This window comes from Tachysurus vachellii, chromosome 21 (genome assembly GCF_030014155.1).
Source record: "Tachysurus vachellii isolate PV-2020 chromosome 21, HZAU_Pvac_v1, whole genome shotgun sequence".
Lineage (NCBI taxonomy): Eukaryota > Metazoa > Chordata > Actinopteri > Siluriformes > Bagridae > Tachysurus > Tachysurus vachellii.
Genome location: NC_083480.1, coordinates 16,690,104 through 16,709,704, shown reverse-complemented (window position 1 = coordinate 16,709,704; position 19,601 = coordinate 16,690,104). Strand labels below are relative to the sequence as shown.

Sequence of the window (19,601 nt, the reverse complement as noted above, 5' to 3'; positions counted from 1 at the left end):
CTTTTCTTCACTCTTTTATCTACACGTCTCTTTTCCCTTCTTCCCTTTCGCTGCTCTTCTTCTGGCCTGAATAGAGCACGATGATGACTCTGTTTCGTTTTTTTTTCTCTCTACCTCTCTCATCTCCTCTCCTCTCTTCTAATCTCCTTGCTGTTGTCTGTTTTCTGCTAACGTAGCACATCCCTGCCTCGTTCTCTTTTTTGTATTGTGTCCTTTTCTCCCGCCTCAAATACAACAACAAGGATTGAAGGGGTGATAAAAACCGGACACAGTTTCTAGACCCCTGTATTCTAATCCATTCATCATCCTGGGCAGGGTCAGGGCTTATCCAGAGATGTGAAGCCCTCTGTCTTAGTTTTGTAATAGAAAATCAGGTGGTAACTTTATTTAAGAGGAAATGACATTAAAATTGAACTTGTGCCTTAGTGTTTTTTAAACAGCAAAGCAGGTCTTGTATGAGAGATTGTGTGGCATCATTACACTGTAACATGGGGTGAGAGAAAATGTGTGTGTGTAATCATCTCACCAACACTTTCTCTTTCTTTCGGCTGCTCCTGTTAGGGGTCGCCACAGCAGATCATTTATCTCCATCTTTTGGTTTATGATCCGCATACTTGATTTGGCACAGATTTTACACCGAATGCCCCTCCTGTCAAAACCCTCCCCATCTATCCAGGCTTTGCAACCCCAGTGGCCTGGTTAAATATTACAACAAAATAAATATCCATAAAACACATCAAAACCATAAAATTTTTTCAAAGAAACCGTAATCAGAAACCAAATGAAAACAGATGGACACAGATAGAGAAAAAGGACAGAGACAGAACCAGAACCAGGAAGTGAAAGCAAAGCAAATATCCGGCATTCACTAAATTCCAGGGGTTTGGTTATCACGACGTTTCCGGAGGTCTTGGAAAAACGCCCTCTTTAAAAAAAAAAGAGCATTTTGTGGTAAAAGCTGTTTTCATTCTCTGACTGCTTGGAGTTTTTTTATCAGAAATGTTAGCACCTGTAAGCTGCATAGCCATTCTGAACTCTTTAAAAGCTGGAGACTTTTGTTTTGGAGACATTTTGACACCTTGTTCTTAACTTCTCTTTTCTGTCTCTTTTTCCCTCTCTGCAGCGTTAAGTCGTTCCATGATGCCTTTTGGCTTGATGAGGAGGGAGCTGGCATGTGAGGGTTACCCCATCGAGCTGCGATGCCCGGGTAGCGATGTCATCATGATCGAGACGGCCAACTACGGACGCACCGACGACAAGATCTGCGATGCCGACCCTTTCCAGATGGAGAACGTTCAGTGCTACCTGCCTGATGCCTTCAAGATCATGTCACAGAGGTATGCAGGAGTGTGTGAGGGAGAATACGCTGGTTTAGGGCAAACCATCAAACCTTTTCAAGAGCCAGACCATATTACCAGTCGATAAGAAACAAAAACAGGAACAATCTCCAAACTCTCTCACTCATTTTCTACCGCTTATCCGAACTACCTCGGGTCATGGGGAGCCTGTGCCTATCTCAGACGTCATCGGGCATCAAGGCAGGATACACCCTGGACGGAGTGCCAACCCATCGCAGGGCACACACACACTCTCATTCACTCACGCACTGACACACTACGGACAATTTTCCAGAGATGCCAATCAACCTACCATGCATGTCTTTGGACCGGGGGAGGAAACCGGAGTACCCGGAGGAAACCCCTGAGGCACGGGGAGAACATGCAAACTCCACACACACAAGGTGGAGGCAGGAATCGAACCCACAACCCTGGAGGTGTGAGGCGAACGTGCTGACCACTAAGCCACCGTGCCCCCTCAATCTTCAAACTGTGTAAATTAATAATAAGTTGTAGCATGTGTAACTCACAGAAGCTGGTTTAGAAACAAAGACACACAAAATAAGACAATAGAAAGTAGTTCTTTAACCAAGACACCTCCAGGGTTCTTTCATACCTACCTTGTTTGATGTGGATGTATTAATGTTTCTCTTACAGTAGGAAAGCGTTAACTCTGTCCATAAGTGCATGAGCTCAGAGATGCTCACAATTAGTCAGTGTGGCTCTGATTGACAGGCGATAACTGTGGCATCGTCACTATTCAGCATTGTGACCTAAATCTCAGTCCACCAACAAAAAAATCGTACGTCTCAGTCGTCATCCAGGTGACCTGCAAGAACATAGAAGTGCTGGAGCACAGTTTAAATCATGGAGCTTCTGACAGGCTCTCGGTCCAACTTTAAATCCTTAGACTGCTCACTTGTACACAGCCTCGAATTGTAAGTCACTCTGGGTAAAAGCTTCGGCGAACCGAGTGAGCGCAAAACACTGTTATGAGGCTCTGTCCCAAAATGACGTGAATAACGTCAACTGAATCCACCACTTTATTCTCGACGTGTCTTTGAATCTTTTGAACATATTGTGGAAGCTGTCACCGCCCGAGCCACTCCTCCCGCCTGAATCGTGCCGTTTTCAACGCTACCAGTGCGCAGAATGACGCATATGACAGGACGTGAGTTTTTGTGGCCAAAAATAAAGTCCTCCTCTGGTTTAGTGCCTTTATTACACAGCACACAGATGTAAATCAGTATGTTTATTTCCCTTTCAGTGGCTTAAATACCTTATAAGGAAAGTTTTATTGCCCCAGAGCTGTCTGTAAAAATAGCTCCATGGGTTAAGCATGACCCTAAATTATTAGTATTGACTTTTTTTTAAAATATAAATGGCTCAGAGTTCAGCTTTATAAGTGCTAGTGGAATTATGAGTCATGTTGAAGATACGATTAAGAACAGTTTTATACAGTGTTATAATTATAGATCTTCTCTATTCTTATTGTACAAGAGGACAGAAAATATCCATTAAAGTTCCAGTTAAAGAACTCAGACTGGAAAATTGTTTGAAACTTAATGAACTAAATGAAAAAGATTTTAAAGAAGTGTATTTTTATTGCATTGGAAATATTAAATTTATATTGTATTAGTAAAATATCTGTCCATCTATTTATTTATTCATTCCATCCATCCATCCATCCATCCATCCATCCGTCCATCTATTTATCCATCCATCCATTCATCCATCCATCGATTTTCTTCATCCATTCCATCCATCTATCTATCCATATATCTACTCATCCAATTCTATCCCATCCATCTGTCTATCCACCTGTCCATCAATCCATTTATCCTATCTATCCATCCATACATACATACAAGCATCAATCCATCCATCCATCCATCCATCCATACATACATACATACATACACACATACCTATATACATACATCTATACATACATACATACAAGCATCCATCCATTCATCCATCCATCCATCCATCCATCCATCCATCCATATATCTACTCATCCAATTCTATCACATCCATCTTTCCATCCACCTGTCCATCAATCCATTTATCCTATCTATCCATTCATACAAGCATCTATCCATCCATCCATCCATCCATACAGTACATACCTATATACATACATCTATACATCTATACATACATCTATACATCTATACATACATACATACATACATACATACATACATACATACATACATACATACATACATACCTCCATCCATCCATCCATCCAATCTTCTATGGGCTGAAACGAAGGTGTGGAATTTTTTTTTAATGTAAGTTTTTTTCTCAGTGAAACAAAGCTCCTTTATCAGTAATATTTTTCTCAGGCATGGTCACAGGTTTATTACTGAAACAGTCTCAGTATGAACTCGAACACAGTTACTCTTTAATTATCTTTGGCCTCAAACAGAAACCTTTATGAGTTCCGCCTTATTGAGTGAAAATCTTATGTTGTGTCAGATTGTGAGGTCAAAACCAATGTATATTTCAAGAATGTTTCTATTAATCATTTATTTATTTTATTATTTACTTAAGAGGGAACACTGTGGCTTAATGGCTAAAGTTTAGTGTCCAGTTCCAGTCACCACCCTTTGTGGGGAGTTTGTAGGTTCTGCCCATGTGCTAAAGGCTGATTAACGTCACTACATTTTTTGTAGTGTGTGTGTTTGTGTGAGTGTGTGTTCGTGTTTGGGAGCCCTGCAATGAGTTGCCACCTTGTCCAGGTTGTCCCCCACCTTGTACCTTGTGTCCCCAGGGACAGTGTGCTCAAAAATCCCAGCTTGCTTTGCAGCTACACAGCACGGTTTAGGTGAAGGCTCGGCTTAGTTATTAGCGACGGGGATGGAAACGTTAGCGTGAAAGTCGAAGTTTTGGAAGCTGAAGTGTTTAAGCAGAGTGTACAGATGCATCGCTCCCTTCAAGCAGAGATGAAGTGAGGGCTGAATCCCACTTCAATGCTTTCAGCAGGTATTCAGATTGAATCTCGCATGAGGTTGAGTCTATGGAGTTAAAGCTGCTGAGGATTCAGGAGTCAGACAAACTCTACAGTCATCCCGGGTCACGTCTTAAATGGCTTAAAGACAAATATGAAAAGTAAATGTGTGTGTGTGTGTGTGTGTGTGTGTGTGTGTGTGTGTAAGAGAAAATAATGAGAGGATTTATCTTGAGGGTAATTAAAAACTAAAAACAGAATTTAAAGGAAGCTAGCAGTGCTGTTATACTCACAGAGATGTGTATGGGTTTGTGTACGAGAGAGAGAGAGAGAGAGAGAGAGAGAGAGAGAGAGACAGACAGACAGAGAATTACAGACAATTCTAGAAAGGTACAAAGAAGGACAGAGAGAATGAGGGAGAGAGATAAAGAAAGACAGACAGACAGACAGACAGACAGACAGTGAGATACAGGGGAATAAAAAGAGAGGATTAGGAAGATGAAGAGCAGATAGAAAGCATCACAACTTCACTGAGAAAAATACAGATGGTTGTGTGTGTGTGTGTGTGTGTGTGTGTGAATATATTTAAATGGTGCGTGTGCATGTAATATTGATAAACTGCTGTGAGGCGCCGTTCATCACGCTGCGTAGCTGTGTGCTCGTCAGCTGCCGTACACACACACACACACACACACGCCTGCCTGTTTTCTTCCTAATGTCGCAGTCACGTGATCACGTCTAGTGGGAAATTATTCCATCTCTCTGCTCCAGCCCAGAGGGACGATCCTCTCCATTCTGTCCTCATGTACACATTATTAACTACATAACTCTCTCTCTCTCTCTCTCTCTCTCTCTCCCTCTCTCTCTCTCTCTTTCTCTCTCTCTGTCTCTATTTATCAATTCACTTCCAATTCAGCAGCTTTTATTGGCGTGAACGTTAAAAATGACTCCGCCGCTAAAGCACATAGACACATAACCACACTTATTTCACTGCACACACACACACACGCACACGCACACGCACACACACACATGCACGCACACACACGCACACGCACACACACAAACACAGTACGATGGAAAGAGTGTGTAAGACAGTTTATCTCTGGTTTCACAATTAGTGGAAAGATAGAAAAAAGTGTGAAAAGAAAAGACGTCCAATCAGCAAAGAGATTTATCCTTTGATGTTCATTTGTTTATCTTCAGCACTTTTTTCTGATTTACTGTACTTACGTTCATCTTAGTTAATTAAACAAAGAAAAACCTTTATTTTTTCGTCTGGATGAAACAGCATTACGTCATCGTTCGTTCAAACCGAAACATTCTATCGCTTCTTCTATTCTATCTCTTTCTTACTCTCTCTCCTATTGTCTCTCTTTTTATCACTGCTTCTCATGGTCATTCTTTCCATCTCGCTCATTGTCTCTGTCTCTTGCTGTCTCTCTTTCTCTCACTGCCTCTCGTGCTGCCTTTCTCTCATTGTCTCTCTCTCTCTTTCTCTCTCGGTGCATGCTGGGAGTGTGTGGGTGTGTGAAGGTGAACACGGAGAGATGGCGACAGTTTGGGAAACCTGCTGTTTTTTTTCCTATCTCTTCTTTTTTTCAGTTAAAAACATTAATGGATAAGTGAGTAAATAGTAGCTGGAAAGAGCGTAACGTTGTTGGCGGTCGGGATGGCGTCCCCTCCACAGGAGGGTGTCTCCGCCCTCTCACGCCAGGTTCAGGTACACACCTGTCGCCATGACGGTGGAGGATGTACTGGTAGCAGTAGGAGAGCACATCGGGTACGAGAATATGTTCAGCGTCCAGGATGAATTTATTACAAAAGCAATAAAATAATATTAATTATATTTTAGTAAGTATTGTAAATATATACATTTTCCCAGGCCTACATACAAACGAAGGCTACGTTCTTTCTTTTAAATAAAAACCTGTGACATCATCTATGTTTACACTATTGGTTAACGGATGTCACACTATGGCCTGTGCCTTCGCTTCGTCTCATCCTCTCATTCACTGTCAGAGTCAACGGTTCGCGCTTGGTAACGATGGCTGCGGCTGCAGTAAACAAAATGTTCACGGTCACCGTACAAACAAATTTGTTTGAGGTCTATAAAGCCTGCGTCAAAATGAGCTTTGCAATGATGCGCCCGAAGGCACGGGTTAAAGACCCAGTCAGTGACGTCACGATAGTGTTAATTTCGTCACCTATTTTTAATTTAGTCTTAGTCTTAGTCTTTTGCCAAATGTCCTTGTTAGTTTTAGTCATATTTAGTCATTCACATATCTTTTTTGTTAGTCTTAGTTTTAGTCGACTAAAAGTCTCGTCATTTTAGTCTAGTTTTAGTCAAAAGAAAACTCAAGGTATCTTAGTCTAGTTTTAGTCGACTAAAAGTCTTTTAATTTTAGTCTAGTTTTAGTCAAAAAATTGTAGCTTGACCACATCTGGAATCTATTGTAAGAATAAATACGAGGCCTCATTAAATGCAATAATATCAGGAACACAAGTATTATAGTGGAAATAAATAACTTAATGAAAAGCCTAAGATAAAAACTGTAGGTGTGTATATATATAAATTACCGACTTAATGCAAGTTATACATGGTATTGCACACACCATTATTGATGATATTTGGAGCAATATTACATGTAATTGTTAAACTTGATTCCCTCACATATACATTTGTTTTTAAGCCTAATTATTAATTTTGATTATAATGTGATTGTGACAGGGGGGTGGGAAGAGGTTTCACGTTGGGGGTGCTGAGTTTTTTCTGTCATCACTTTTGAATAAGAAACAATATCAAGGCTATAAAACTTGTAGAATCACAAACATCTATCAAACTCCGCGAATCACAAAAGTATCAGTGAGAAGTTGAGAACACTCATTTAAACAGTGCATACACTCGAACTTGACTGCACATCACATTTTTTACTTTATTGATACTGCTTTATTAAGCCTGACTAAACTCCTTTTTAAATCATCATTTTGTGTCAAATTATCGATTTATTTGGTAGGTAACAATATAATAAGCGGGATCCGCTTCCCGGACCTGTAACTTGAGCAACAGCGAAGCCGTGAACTCGTTGTGAATATTTTAAAGGCATAACAGCTGATGAAAAAGCAGAGACAATTGTAGACGAAAATGAAGAGAGATTTTATCTTCGTTTTGTTTTTATTTTATACAAAACATTTTCGTCTCGTCTTTTTTCGTCAACAATAATGCATGTTAATTTAGTCTTAGTCAGCGTTTTTGGACAGTGGTTCAGTCTCGTCATCGTCTCGTCTTAGTCATGAAAAAAAAGTTGTTGACGAACATATTTCGTCTCGTCTCGTCTGACGAAATTAACACTACGTCACGATATGCTAATTTGTTTAAATTCATACCTACATAATCACCGTCACCAAAATTGTACTTTTTTTTTACTGTTACTGCAAACCAAAATATTTTTAAGGATGGCCTAAAAAATGCGGAAATTGAGAGGGGACTCAGGAAGATTTTGGAAGGTTTGCTAGCAGAATTAAAATGATCCCATTAGGGTGTAAAAACATGGCTTTAAAACACGTGATGTCTTTTAGTAGACAGGTCCAAATGTTTCTAAATGAACCTGAGCTGGATGTGTCTTTTCATGTGTGGCATGACGGTAAATCATACATGATCTATGCCGGTACAGGTAGCATGAAGTGCTTTGAATGTCCTGATTTGGCCATAAGTGGGCCGCTAGCCAACACAAAGCCCGTACCAGTGGAGCTGTGGGCGGTAATGAACCCAGCTCAAGTGCAGCTCCTGAGATCAATCCATCTGTCACAGGTGAAGGACAGTGTCACACAGGGCCTTTTTACCCCTGGTCACTTCGTGTGTTGTCTCTGATCCGATAGCTATCTGATTTGTTAAAACTGTTCCATTTACATTAGGCCACATAAATGCGTCTCGGCGAATCGGATATCGATCTGATCTTTCTACTCCCGGCCAAAAGGCTAATATATTTGACCTCATTTCCGGGGTAATTGAAACGGAACACGCTTTGGTGTATGCGGTTTTCAGAACGCGATCAAAAAGAAAAACTCGTTACGACGGTTATGTTACAAAAAATAGCGTTTACTGTTTGCTGCGTTTTCGCTGGCGGCAGCAGCGCATTTCAAGACCCGACGAGACGCCTGGGTGAAAGATCACCTGCGAGTGACGTACTTCCATTTGGGAGGAGTATAGCGCTGACGTATGTGGCTTGAACAACCACATTCATTTACACCTGTCCAGTTTCATCTGAAACGCGTCCCAGACCACCTCCTGAAGGGGTTTGTACCATCGGATTTATATCCGTCTCTGAAACGTTTCTGAGGGCATTTAGACCTGGTCTTTTTACCATCGGATCACAGAAAACGCATGAAGTGACCAGGTGTAAAAAGCCACATATAGAAGAACACTGGTGAATGTGACTTATGAATGATGAAGGTACAATAATTAAAGAAATGGTAACTGAGGACAATGTTAATGCTGGTGAAAACACTATAGGAGTAAAGGTGAATGGAAATGGAAAGATAGTGACCCAGCAACTGAAAATGATGTAGAACAGGTCAATGTAGAACAAACAAAGTCAACAACAGATTGTTCTGAAGCCTGTAACGATGGAGACGTTAATGACGATGATGATGATGATGATGATGATGATGATGATGATGATGATGATGACACTTTTTCAGAAATTTCTGAATCTGATTGTTTAATGGATGATTTGTACACATTGCAGGAGATTAATGAATTTCTAGATTGTAACATTGGGTAAGACTAGAGATATAAGAGACTGTAGAAAAGTTCATGGCATCAGTAATCGTGCTTCAACGTACAGCAATGAAGCTTTGAGTAAAAAAAAAAAAGGTTCAGACTAAGAAAGATGTTAACAAAATTGCGACGTAATAAAACACCAGTTACAAAGAAATGAATAAATTACACCGAGTGGCTTCCTTTTTTCTGTATTTCTCTTCTTGTCTTTGTTCATTAGTCCATTTTTTTTCTCTACGGAGTGCTTAGAAAAAGGCTCTCAATGTAAACGGGGCTAAAGATTTTCAAAATAACTAAAACAAATGTTTTGCTTTTACAAGAAACACATACAGACAGAGAGAACGAGATGGCATGGGGAAAGTGGGGGGAAGGAAAAGTGGGCAGGTGTAGCTATTTTATTTTTAAAAAGTCTGAATAGAAATAAATGGGACACGGTGGCTTAGTGGTTAGCATGTTCGCCTCACACCTCCAGGGTTGGGGGTTCGATTCCCGCCTCCGCCTTGTGTGTGTGGAGTTTGCATGTTCTCCTCGTGCCTCGGGGGTTTCCTCCGGGTACTCCGGTTTCCTCCCCCGGTCCAAAGACATGCATGGTAGGTTGATTGGCATCTCTGAAAAATTGTCCGTAGTGTGTGATTGCGTGAGTGAATGAGAGTGTGTGTGTGTGCCCTGCGATGGGTTGGCACTCCGTCCAGGGTGTATCCTGCCTTGATGCCCGATGACACCTGAGATAGGCACAGGCTCCCCGTGACCCGAGGTAGTTCAGATAAGCGGTAGAAGATGAGTGAGAGAGTGAGTTAGAATATTGTGGTGTGGTTTTTATGTTAATAAATGTCTGTGCTCCAAATGAAGGTCCATAAAAAGTGGAAAGTTTCATGAAGCTGGAAAATGGAAAGCGGGGCCAGATTAGATCGATGATATATACAGTAAGCAAAACATGGACCAGTAGAATAATGAATGTTTCCATTATGTCATGGTTTTTCAGACCATCACATCGAATCAAAATCAAATCAAATTCAAATTTTATTTGTCACATACACATACATACAGGGTACGACATGCAGTGAAATGCTTTTTGCATCTGTCCGGTATATTAGAATAAAAAAAGAATGCAATTTAGGATAAAAAAATAAACCAAAAGAAGATAGATAAATAAAAAAAATTATAAACTATATAAAAACTATATAAAATATGAAAATATATGTGGAAAACTAAACAAAACAAAGGACGATGAAATGAAGACGTTACACGAACGTAACACTGAAGGGACAATGATGATGTTTCCACGCTGCTATCGGCAACGCGGCATGGATAAATAGACATAATAATTGACAATGGGAAACAGGTGTGTAGAGATGGGATGAGCAGACGAAGGCGGGGCAGACATGTGACAAGGAACATAAACAAAGGCACATGGCCAAAAGTCCGGGCTGAGTCCGGACAATTATACAGTGCTGAACAATGTTATCCTGAAAGCACAGCTGAACTGCTTCAGAATCTACTGCAACGGGGACCTGAGCAAAAAGTGGCACTAGATGGCAAAATCACCTACCAGGACTTAACCGAAGCAATGGAACAGCTAGCTACTGGACGGTCACCTGGCATAGACAGGCTACCTGCAGAGTTTTATAAACCCTTTTAGGGAACTGTAGGAAAGGACTACCATGAAGTTTTAGCAGAATGTGTAAGGAACAGGACTCTTCCAATCATCTGTCGGCGTGCAATTCTTTCCCTGCTGCCAAAAAAGGCAATCTGGGAATGTTGAAAAACTGGAGGCCAGACTCTCTGCTCCGTGTGGACTATAAGATTCTAACGAAATGCCTGGCAAACAGATTGACAGACCGTTTAGCTTCATTTATTCAGAAAGACCAAACATATTGCATTCCAAAAAGGTCAATTACGAACTTACGTCTTTTTTTTAGATACATGATGTCATGGATTTTAGTCGTATAAATGATTCTAACTTGAGTGTTCTCTCGTTAGACCAAGAGAAAACGTTTGACAGGGTAGACCATAGCTTTCTCTTTAATGTATTGGAAAGGTTTGGCTTTTGAAATTGCTGTATAATAGTATATGAGTAATGGTCAAAGTTGGTGGAGGTCTAAATGTTCCCATACAGGTCTCAAGAGGGATCAGGCAGGGATGTCAGGGCAGCTGTACAGTCTAGCTGTAGAACCTCTTCTTCTGTGCAAATTTAGGAGATCTTCATGGAGTCATAATGCAAGATGCTAGACACAAGGCTAAAGTGGGGGAAGTCGTGGGGGAAGTCATGGGGGAAGTCGTGGGAGAAGTCATGGGGAAGTCGTGGGGAAGTCGTGGGGAAGTCACGGGGAAGTCACGGGGAAGTCATGGGGGAAGTCATGGGGGAAGTCGTGGACTAATTGTTAGAGAGTCTGACTCCTAACCCTAAGGTTGTGGGTTCGAGTCTCCGGCCAGCCACGACTGAGGAGCCCTTGAGCAAGGCACCGAACCCCCCCCAAATGCTCCACAGGCTGCCCACTGCTCCGGGTGTGTGTTCATGGTGTGTGTGTGTGTGTGTTCACTGCTGTGTTTGTGCACTTTGGATGGGTTAAACGCAGAGAACAAATTCTGAGCCGTATGTCACGTCACTTTCACTAAAGTATACCATTCAGCATACACTGATGATGCTACAGTTGGAAATAAATGCATAGAACAGCACGAAAAAGCTTCCTCAGCCAGAGAAATAAGGGTTTATCATTGGGCAATGGAATGAAACTGGCCCCCTACAGCATCCCAGTGGCCTAAGATTGAAAGTGTTGCTGGTGTTTTTAGGGAACGAACAATTTCAACCCAAAAATTGGGAGGGCTTGCTAGAAAAAGGTGTTAAGTTGATTGTCTAAATGGAAATTGCTATTAACACACTTGTCGTACCTAGTGTTAATTTCATCAGACGAGATGAGACGAAATATGTTCGTAAACAACCTTTTTTTTTCATGACTAAGACGAGACGATGACAAGACTGCACCGCTGTCCAAAAACGCTGACTAAGACTAAATTAAAATGCATTATTGTTGACGAAAAAAGATGAGACGAAAATGTTTTGTATAAAATAAAAACTAAGATAAAATCTCTCTTCATTTTTGTCTACAATTGTCTCTGCTTTTTCATCAGCTGTTACGCCTTTAAAATATTCAGCACGAGTTCGCGGCTTCGCGCTGTTTAGTGTGTGCGTAGAAACAATTCGTCCGAGCGCAAGTCCACCCCTGGTCTAGGCTTTTTGTGTTAAATTATATTTCCTGTCCCTGCGCAGGCTCTTTTATTGTACATGACAGCTTATGTCCCTATGACCGGTCTTTGCATTACGATTAAAAGCAGTATCAATAAAGTAAAAAACGTGATGCGCAGTCAAGTTCGAGGGAAACATGTGAGAAACACTTTTTTTACTGAAATGTTTATCAGTAATAATCTCAGTAATAATGTGTTATTTTAAAAAAGACTACAATTTTTTGACTAAAACTAGACTAAAATGACAAGACCTTTAGTCGACTAAAACTTGACTAACAAAAAAAGATATGTGAATGACTAAATATGACTAAAACTAACAAGGACATTTGGCACAAGACTAAGACTAAATTAAAAATAGGTGACGAAATTAACACTAGTCCTATCAAGGAAGAGTTGGTGGCGAACAACCTGGCTGCCTCAAAGTGACAGACATGGAACCACCTGATGAACTTATAAGCAAAAAATAGAAAACAATTGTGGACTTCATTTGGAGTAGACAGCACTGGATCCGGGCCTCGATGCGGTCTCTGCCAATTAAAGAAGGAGGTCAAGCCTTAACGGACATTAAGAACCGCATCCGAGCCTTCAGATCACAAGCAGCTCAGAGATTTGGCTTGGACCAAAACTCTCTCTGTTGTAGTGTCTTTTTCTCTTGTCTCTTTTCTCTCTCTTCTTCTCACTGTCTTCATCTTATTGTCTAATTCTTTCACTGTTTTTCTCCATCTCTTGCTGTCTCACATTCTCTCACGGTCTGTCTTTCTTTCTGTCATTCTTTTGTTCTCTCTCTTTCTCTCTCAATCACTTCTTCTGTTTTCTATACAATCTTTTTGTCTTTCACTGTGCCTTTCTCTCTGTCTTTGTCTGTGTCTATGTCTCTCTCTCTTGGTTGTGCAGTCTCTTGATTTCTGTAATTTGTTTCTCTTGTTGTGGTTTAAGGAGTGATGATGATGATGATGATGATGATGAGGAGGAGGATGATGATGCTGTGGTTGGAGAACAGGTTGATAATGGAAACATCACTTTCACCTTCCCGTGTGAATAAGAGAGCCAGAGGCTGGCGTGAAAGTGTCTAGTCTAACTGACATTGATAGAGATGATATTTTTGTTTGGTTTAGGCTGCGGTTTGTCCTTTTCCCCAAAAATAACAACCCCAGGGTTGCAGCTGGTTGGATCTAATGATGCGCCAGAACACAAGCCTACACTTTTTGATTGGGGTAATAATTAGCCTGAAATGATTTCTGCAACTCGCGAGCATACATCGTTAAGAATGTTCTTTTGTATTTGGAGGAACTTAGCAGTAGCTATAGCATGTCTGTGTCTGATGTGCTTGCGTCAGTGTCTGTGCCATTGTTTTTGTCTGTTGTGTCTGCTGTCTGCGTCTGTATTATTGTCTGCTGTGCCAGTGTCTGTCTCGACTGTGTCTGTGTCAGTGTCTCTGAGAGTGTTTGTCTGCTGTGCCTGTGTCAGTGTCTGTGCCATTGTTTTTGTCTGCTGTGTCTGCTGTCTGTGTGTATGTAAGTGTCTGCTGTGGCATTGTCTGCTGTCTGGGTCTGTATTATTGTCTGCTGTGCCAGTGTCTGTCTCGACTGTGTCTGTGTCAGTGTCTCTGAGAGTGTTTGTTTGCTGTGCCTGTGTCAGTGTCTGCTGTGCCAGAACCTGTGTCTGTTGTTTTTGCTGACTGTGTTGGCTTTGTATGTCAGTGTCTCTAATAACGTCTATGTCTGCTGTGTCTGTGTCTGTCAGTAACTGTGTGTGTTTTAGAGTTTGCTGTGCCTATGTCGGCTGCCTGTGTGTGTTTTCTGTGTCAGTGTTTGTGAGAGTGTCTAAGTCTGCTGTGCCTGTGTCAGTGTCTGTGTCCCCTTTGCTTGTGACTCTGTTGGTATCAGTGTCTGCTGTGTCTCTGTCAGTGTCTGTAAGAGTGTTTATGTCTGCTATGTAACTGTGTAATAGTGTCTGTCAGTAACTGCGTGTGTGTGTCAGAGTTTGCTGTACCTATGTCAGCTGCCTGTGTCTGTTGTCGGTGTCAGTGTTTGTGAGAGTGTCTGTGTCCCCTTTTCCTGTGTCTGTGTTTGTATCAGTGTCTGCTGTGTCTCTGTCAGTGTCTGTAAAAGTATCTGTTTGCTGTGTGAGTGTCAGTGACTATGTCCACAAGTATCTGTGTCAGTGTCTGTGAAAGTGTCTGCTGTGTCTGTGCCAGTGTCTGTGTGTGCTGTATCGGTTTCTGTGTCAGCTGTGTAAGTGTTTTAATGTCTGTATTATTGTCTGTGTCTGCTGTGTAAGTGTCTGTATTGTGTTTGTTTGTGTCTGATGTTTCAGGATCTGTGCCCGTGTCAGTGTATGCGTCAGTGTCTGAATCTTTCCCAGTTGATTGCAAATGATATCAAATGGACATACTCTGAAACCACTAGGTTTAGCAGAATTGAGTGTGTGTGTGTGTGTGTGTGTTGTTTTATTTCTGTTCCACAAACTCAGTTGTAGTTCTTGCCTTGTTTCCACTGCTCAAGTTTATGGTTATTGTTTTCATGGTCTTTGCTGGTTTGTTCCAATTATGCTTTTCACAGTAAATTCTCTCAGCTTGGATCCGCCCTCGCCTCCAGTATGTTATAAACAGTCACTTTTTCACCAACCTGTTTTTTTTTCTTTTCATCTTGATTTTAACAATTTAAGGGAAAAAATACAGTTTGTCATGTTACTGTGAAACTCCTCTGAAGACTGTTATGAAAAAGTTACTGACTGTTAGCAAACTCATAAACATTCAATAATAATCTCCTTACAGAAAACATCACCATATCCTGATTATGTTGTAACGACTAAACAGCACATTCGGTCCTGGTACTGAGCATGGAATCTTTTAACGTTAATGTTCACGGTAGAATGTGCTTTAGCCGTCCACAGGAAAAGGAATGAATATTGTTTCTCTTCGAGAAGCACACAGTGTCGTTGTTAATGAAGTTGAGTGGACCATATGGTGGGAAGGACAGCATGTACTCAGTCTCCGTACAAATTCGAGTGCAAGAGTGGCAATTTAATTTTCTCCTGCAAGACGACACGCTTTTCTTCATACAGAAGAGATAATGAAGGGTCGTCTCAGTATTAGTCACAGCCACATCAAAGGAGTGAGAGTTTATTTTATAAATGCACTAAATGTAGCTCTTGAGAAGGATGTTTCTCTTTTAAAATATATTAGAAGTGTGTGTGTGTGTGTGTGTGTGAGGGGTGGCTTAGTGATTAGAACTTCTGCCTCACATCTGCTTAGCACAGGGTTAGGGGTTCGATTCCTATCTCCACCCTGGGTGTGTGTAGTTTGCCTGTCACTGTGTTTCAGGGGATTCCACTGGGTTCTCCAGTTTCCTCCACAGTCTGTCAGCCTTGTAGGCTGGTTGGCATTTCTAAATTGTTTGTAGTGTGTGGTTGTGCCCTGTGATGGCTTGGCACCTCATTCAGGGTGTCCTCTGCCTTGTACCCTAAGTCTCCAGGGATAGATTCAAGGCTTCCTGTGACCATGAGTAGGACAAATGGTAGAGAAAATGAATGGATGGAAGGATATTGCAGTAAATGGTGTCTTGAGGCAGGCTGTCAGTGTGTTGTCCCAGGGATGGGCACGGAACAGCACTGTGTTTCACTGAAGGTCATACTACCAAGGAAGTCCTCTGTCGCTAGTTCCTTTTTGAACACCAGATCAGTATCGCAATCATACTTTTCTAACGTTCATAGGGAGTTTTGGAATTGTACCGAAGGTGATTTTTACAAGGTTACTTATTGTTGAAACTACTAATGCGCTCTTTTAACAGCTTGTTTGTTTTTAATCCAATGAATGTAATTATATCAAAACGCTTTACTCATATTTTTTAAGAATTCCTGTTCAGTTATTTGCCACGGAAAGGACACAAGAACCAGTCTTACAGTATCCCTGAGAAATCAATAAACGTCAGCGTGTTCCTGTATGTGATATACTGGATTCCTGTAAGGTCCCCAGTATGACTGTTGGTTTGATTTCCTTTGACCAAGTGAAGACATTTAATCACTTTAACCACAAGTATCTTTGTAATGTAATCAAAACTTGTACTGGTATCAGATACGTTTCTATTTAAAGTCAGATGCCGTATCTTGTAAAGTTGCATTCCAGTGGTATCTTGTGTATGCTCGGGGTAGGAGGTGGGTTGAGCTACGCGATTTCGGTTTCAATAGATTTCAGGCAAAAAACTCTTATCAAGTCAACTGTACAGTTCTCATTTGACGTTTGATGGTTTCTTCCTCCTAACTCACCTGAGGTAAATAATCGGCTAATTAACACGTCTGAAGTAGGTGTGGTAGTGGAGCAAAGCCACCAAAATGTCCACGGAAGTGGGACATGACCAGGATTGATAAATGTGGATTTAAAGAGGGACAGCTCAAAGCTCCAAGGACCAGGTGCTAATCTGAGCTCAGGCTAATGTCTGTGTCACTTGTACTCAATGCACCTGTGTTAGTTTCCTCCAAGTTTTCTACCTCATTTTAAAATCTTGTCCGTGCTACCTACCATAGGTGACCCCTTAATGCGACTGCTCATTTTCCCCTGCAATGCAATAGACTGAATTCTCATCCAGGGCTTATTCTTACTTCCTACCCTGTGATCCCAGGATAGGCTTCAGAATATGGCCATGATATAGTGCTTACTGAAGATGGACGAATAAACATTCTAGAAAGATCTTTGTTTGTTTTTCTTTCATAAGAAGCCAATGGGTCTGTAATAATTCAGCAGTCAGAACTTAAAGGTTTTTTTTTTATGAGGCCCTTAACAAGACATCATCTGAAAGTAACTGGGACAAAAAGCAGGACTGGGGACAAGTGACATTTCCAGAATCACCAGGGAATTTGTTTTGGGATCACATAGGATCAGAAGTGTTGGGTCTCTTCCTTTCTTCTTGCCTGAATGTTCTTACTAATGTAGAATAAAGGATAACCCATGACTGGCTGGTGATGTGGTAAGGGACAGGCAGAGATGATTTGCCCTCTTCCAGTCAGAGAGCAAAGCCAATATTGCTCTCTTAGCCCACAAAATGGCTACGGCATTTGTGGCATTATCAAGAATCAAACTCATAATTTCCAGACCTCAGGAGAACTCTTAGAGGATCTGTTCTCTTGCACCACTTGCTAGCAGGTATTGGCTCTCTTTTTGGATCAATATTTTTAAAACAAAATCATCAGGAGCGTATCATTGTCAGAGTTGAGGAGTTTTGGTTAACTTGGTCTCCTCTAACCTCGGGGATCTATTCAGTGTATTACAAACGCCTACATATCTGTGGCAAGAAGTACAGAGATTGTTGGTGATTTTCTTTCGGTCCGGTCAACAGCTTCAATCAGCTATCCTATACTTGTACAGGAAGTGAGTCAGAGCCCGAGGGGCATCACAGGCCTCCCGGTTGACTGGACCCTGCCAGTATACTTTAAGTAAGTCTAGCGGAATGGGACGCAATAAATACTCATTTCTCCTGAAACTTTAGTAGGGTACGCTCAGTGCCGGAAGCGTCTAAGCTGTTTTCAATCTCACAGATGTCTGACACATCTGTTGGGACTTGGCTGTGGGGGGTAGCCATTGTTTTGTAATCAAAAGTTGTGAACACCGTCAGAGGGATAGAATTTCTTGAGGTACTCTTCAGTTTAGTGAAGTAGGTTATGGTGAATTTACTACACAGAGGCCTGAATTTGTCAGGTACTAAATAACAAGTGCTAATTTGCATTCAAAGGGATTACTGGGATCACTGGGAAACTTGAAGATGATTTGGTAGCTGGATTTTTGATATGGAAGGCGTCCTAAAGTTTCAACACGATGGAGGAGAGAATTGTTTCTGTACTGAATGACAGGATTTGTTGTTGCTAATTGTTAACACCCGCTGTTTTGTTCCTATACATTTGCGTTGACTTAACAGCCATTCTACATCTGAACATATGATCCTGATGCTCAGTTTCTGTAAATGAATTCTACTTGCATTGACTCTATCCTGTGTTTCATATTGTAAGGTGTAACGGCCACAAATTTTCTATTTATTACGTATTCATTACAACGCATGTTAATCCACTCGTGTGTAAGGCCTAGCTCTGCGTTATCCTTCCTAATGATTCAGTTTACGTTATTGCCTTGCCTTTTGTCTTAGCGTTGTGGTGGAGTGGAATGAGGATGTTAAGTGCTTTTTTGTCCTTTACCCACACAAAAAACCTGGGCCAATCAGAAAGAAAGCCCAGTATACAGTCTGTGTGAAGGTGTGCTGCTCGTATCTTTTGGCTGGATTTCCATGAGCCAGGTGGTCCGAGTCTTTTGGCACAGACGCCTTCCCCAAAGGCTGTTGGCAGACCCCAGAACAAGTGTCCGATTGATAAACAGACAGCTGACTTCTAGCGAAGGAATGCGCATGGGACGATAGGCACAAACTCATCAAGTGCGCCTTGATTCTGTCCTTTTATGTCTCGAGTGCGAGTCCATATATTTCACGCCTGTCCGCAATGCACACGAGACGACTAAGTAGGTTTATTATCTGAGCTTTTCAACGTTTGGCTAAAACGCTCAGTAAGGCTGCCACATTCCTTGGCATCTCTGCTCCAGTGTATTTATTTTTATTTTTTTGTTTTTGTTGGTGTCGTTTTTTTCTTATTATGCCTTTTGGGTCGCCCATCCGGCTGTCCATCTGTCCGTGCATCTGTCTGTCTTATTAGATCTCAATAAGAATCTTGGATTTGTGTGGAATTATTAGTGTAACCAGCAGGATTACAGTATGATTAAATTTTGGAATGGATCCAAACAGGGTCAAGGTCACAGCAAGACCAAATGTTTAAGTGTACTCTCTATATTTCTGCCCTAATTTACAGTTCCCTTCTCTCCTCTCTCGCATCGTTCACTAGTTACCTGTTCGCTCTTTAAATTCTGAGTTTTATCAACATTCCTATACTAACACGTACGTAATTCTAAAAATCTTTTGTGTCGTGCTCACAGTAGCATTTCCTCTTCAAAATGATTCATTCATTCATTCATTTTCTACCGCTTATCCGAACTACCTCGGGTCACGGGGAGCCTGTGCCTATCTCAGGTGTCATTGGGCATCAATCGCAATCACACACTAGGGACAATTTTCCAGAGATGCCAATCAACCTACCATGCATGTCTTTGGACCGGGGGAGGACCGTGCTCCCCTTCAAAATGATTCGATTTAACAAAATAAGACATGCTTTCCTGCTCCAGTCAAAGTAAAATACCTGATATATAAAAAAAAAAATTTTTCAACTCAGAAATCTTTTCAGGTTTGTCTA

The 19,601-nt window shown here is 41.3% G+C and overlaps 1 protein-coding gene across 2 annotated transcripts in view; it reads left to right on the top strand.

Moving 5' to 3' along the window:
• adgrl1a (adhesion G protein-coupled receptor L1a) overlaps nt 1-19,601 on the top strand; it is a 199,769-nt gene that overhangs the window by 103,321 nt on the left and 76,847 nt on the right. For both annotated transcript variants that reach the window (XM_060897411.1, XM_060897409.1), the window contains exon 3: nt 1,124-1,337. In XM_060897411.1, the coding sequence (XP_060753394.1) occupies nt 1,124-1,337 (214 nt within the window). The remainder of the gene's footprint in view (nt 1-1,123; nt 1,338-19,601) is intronic.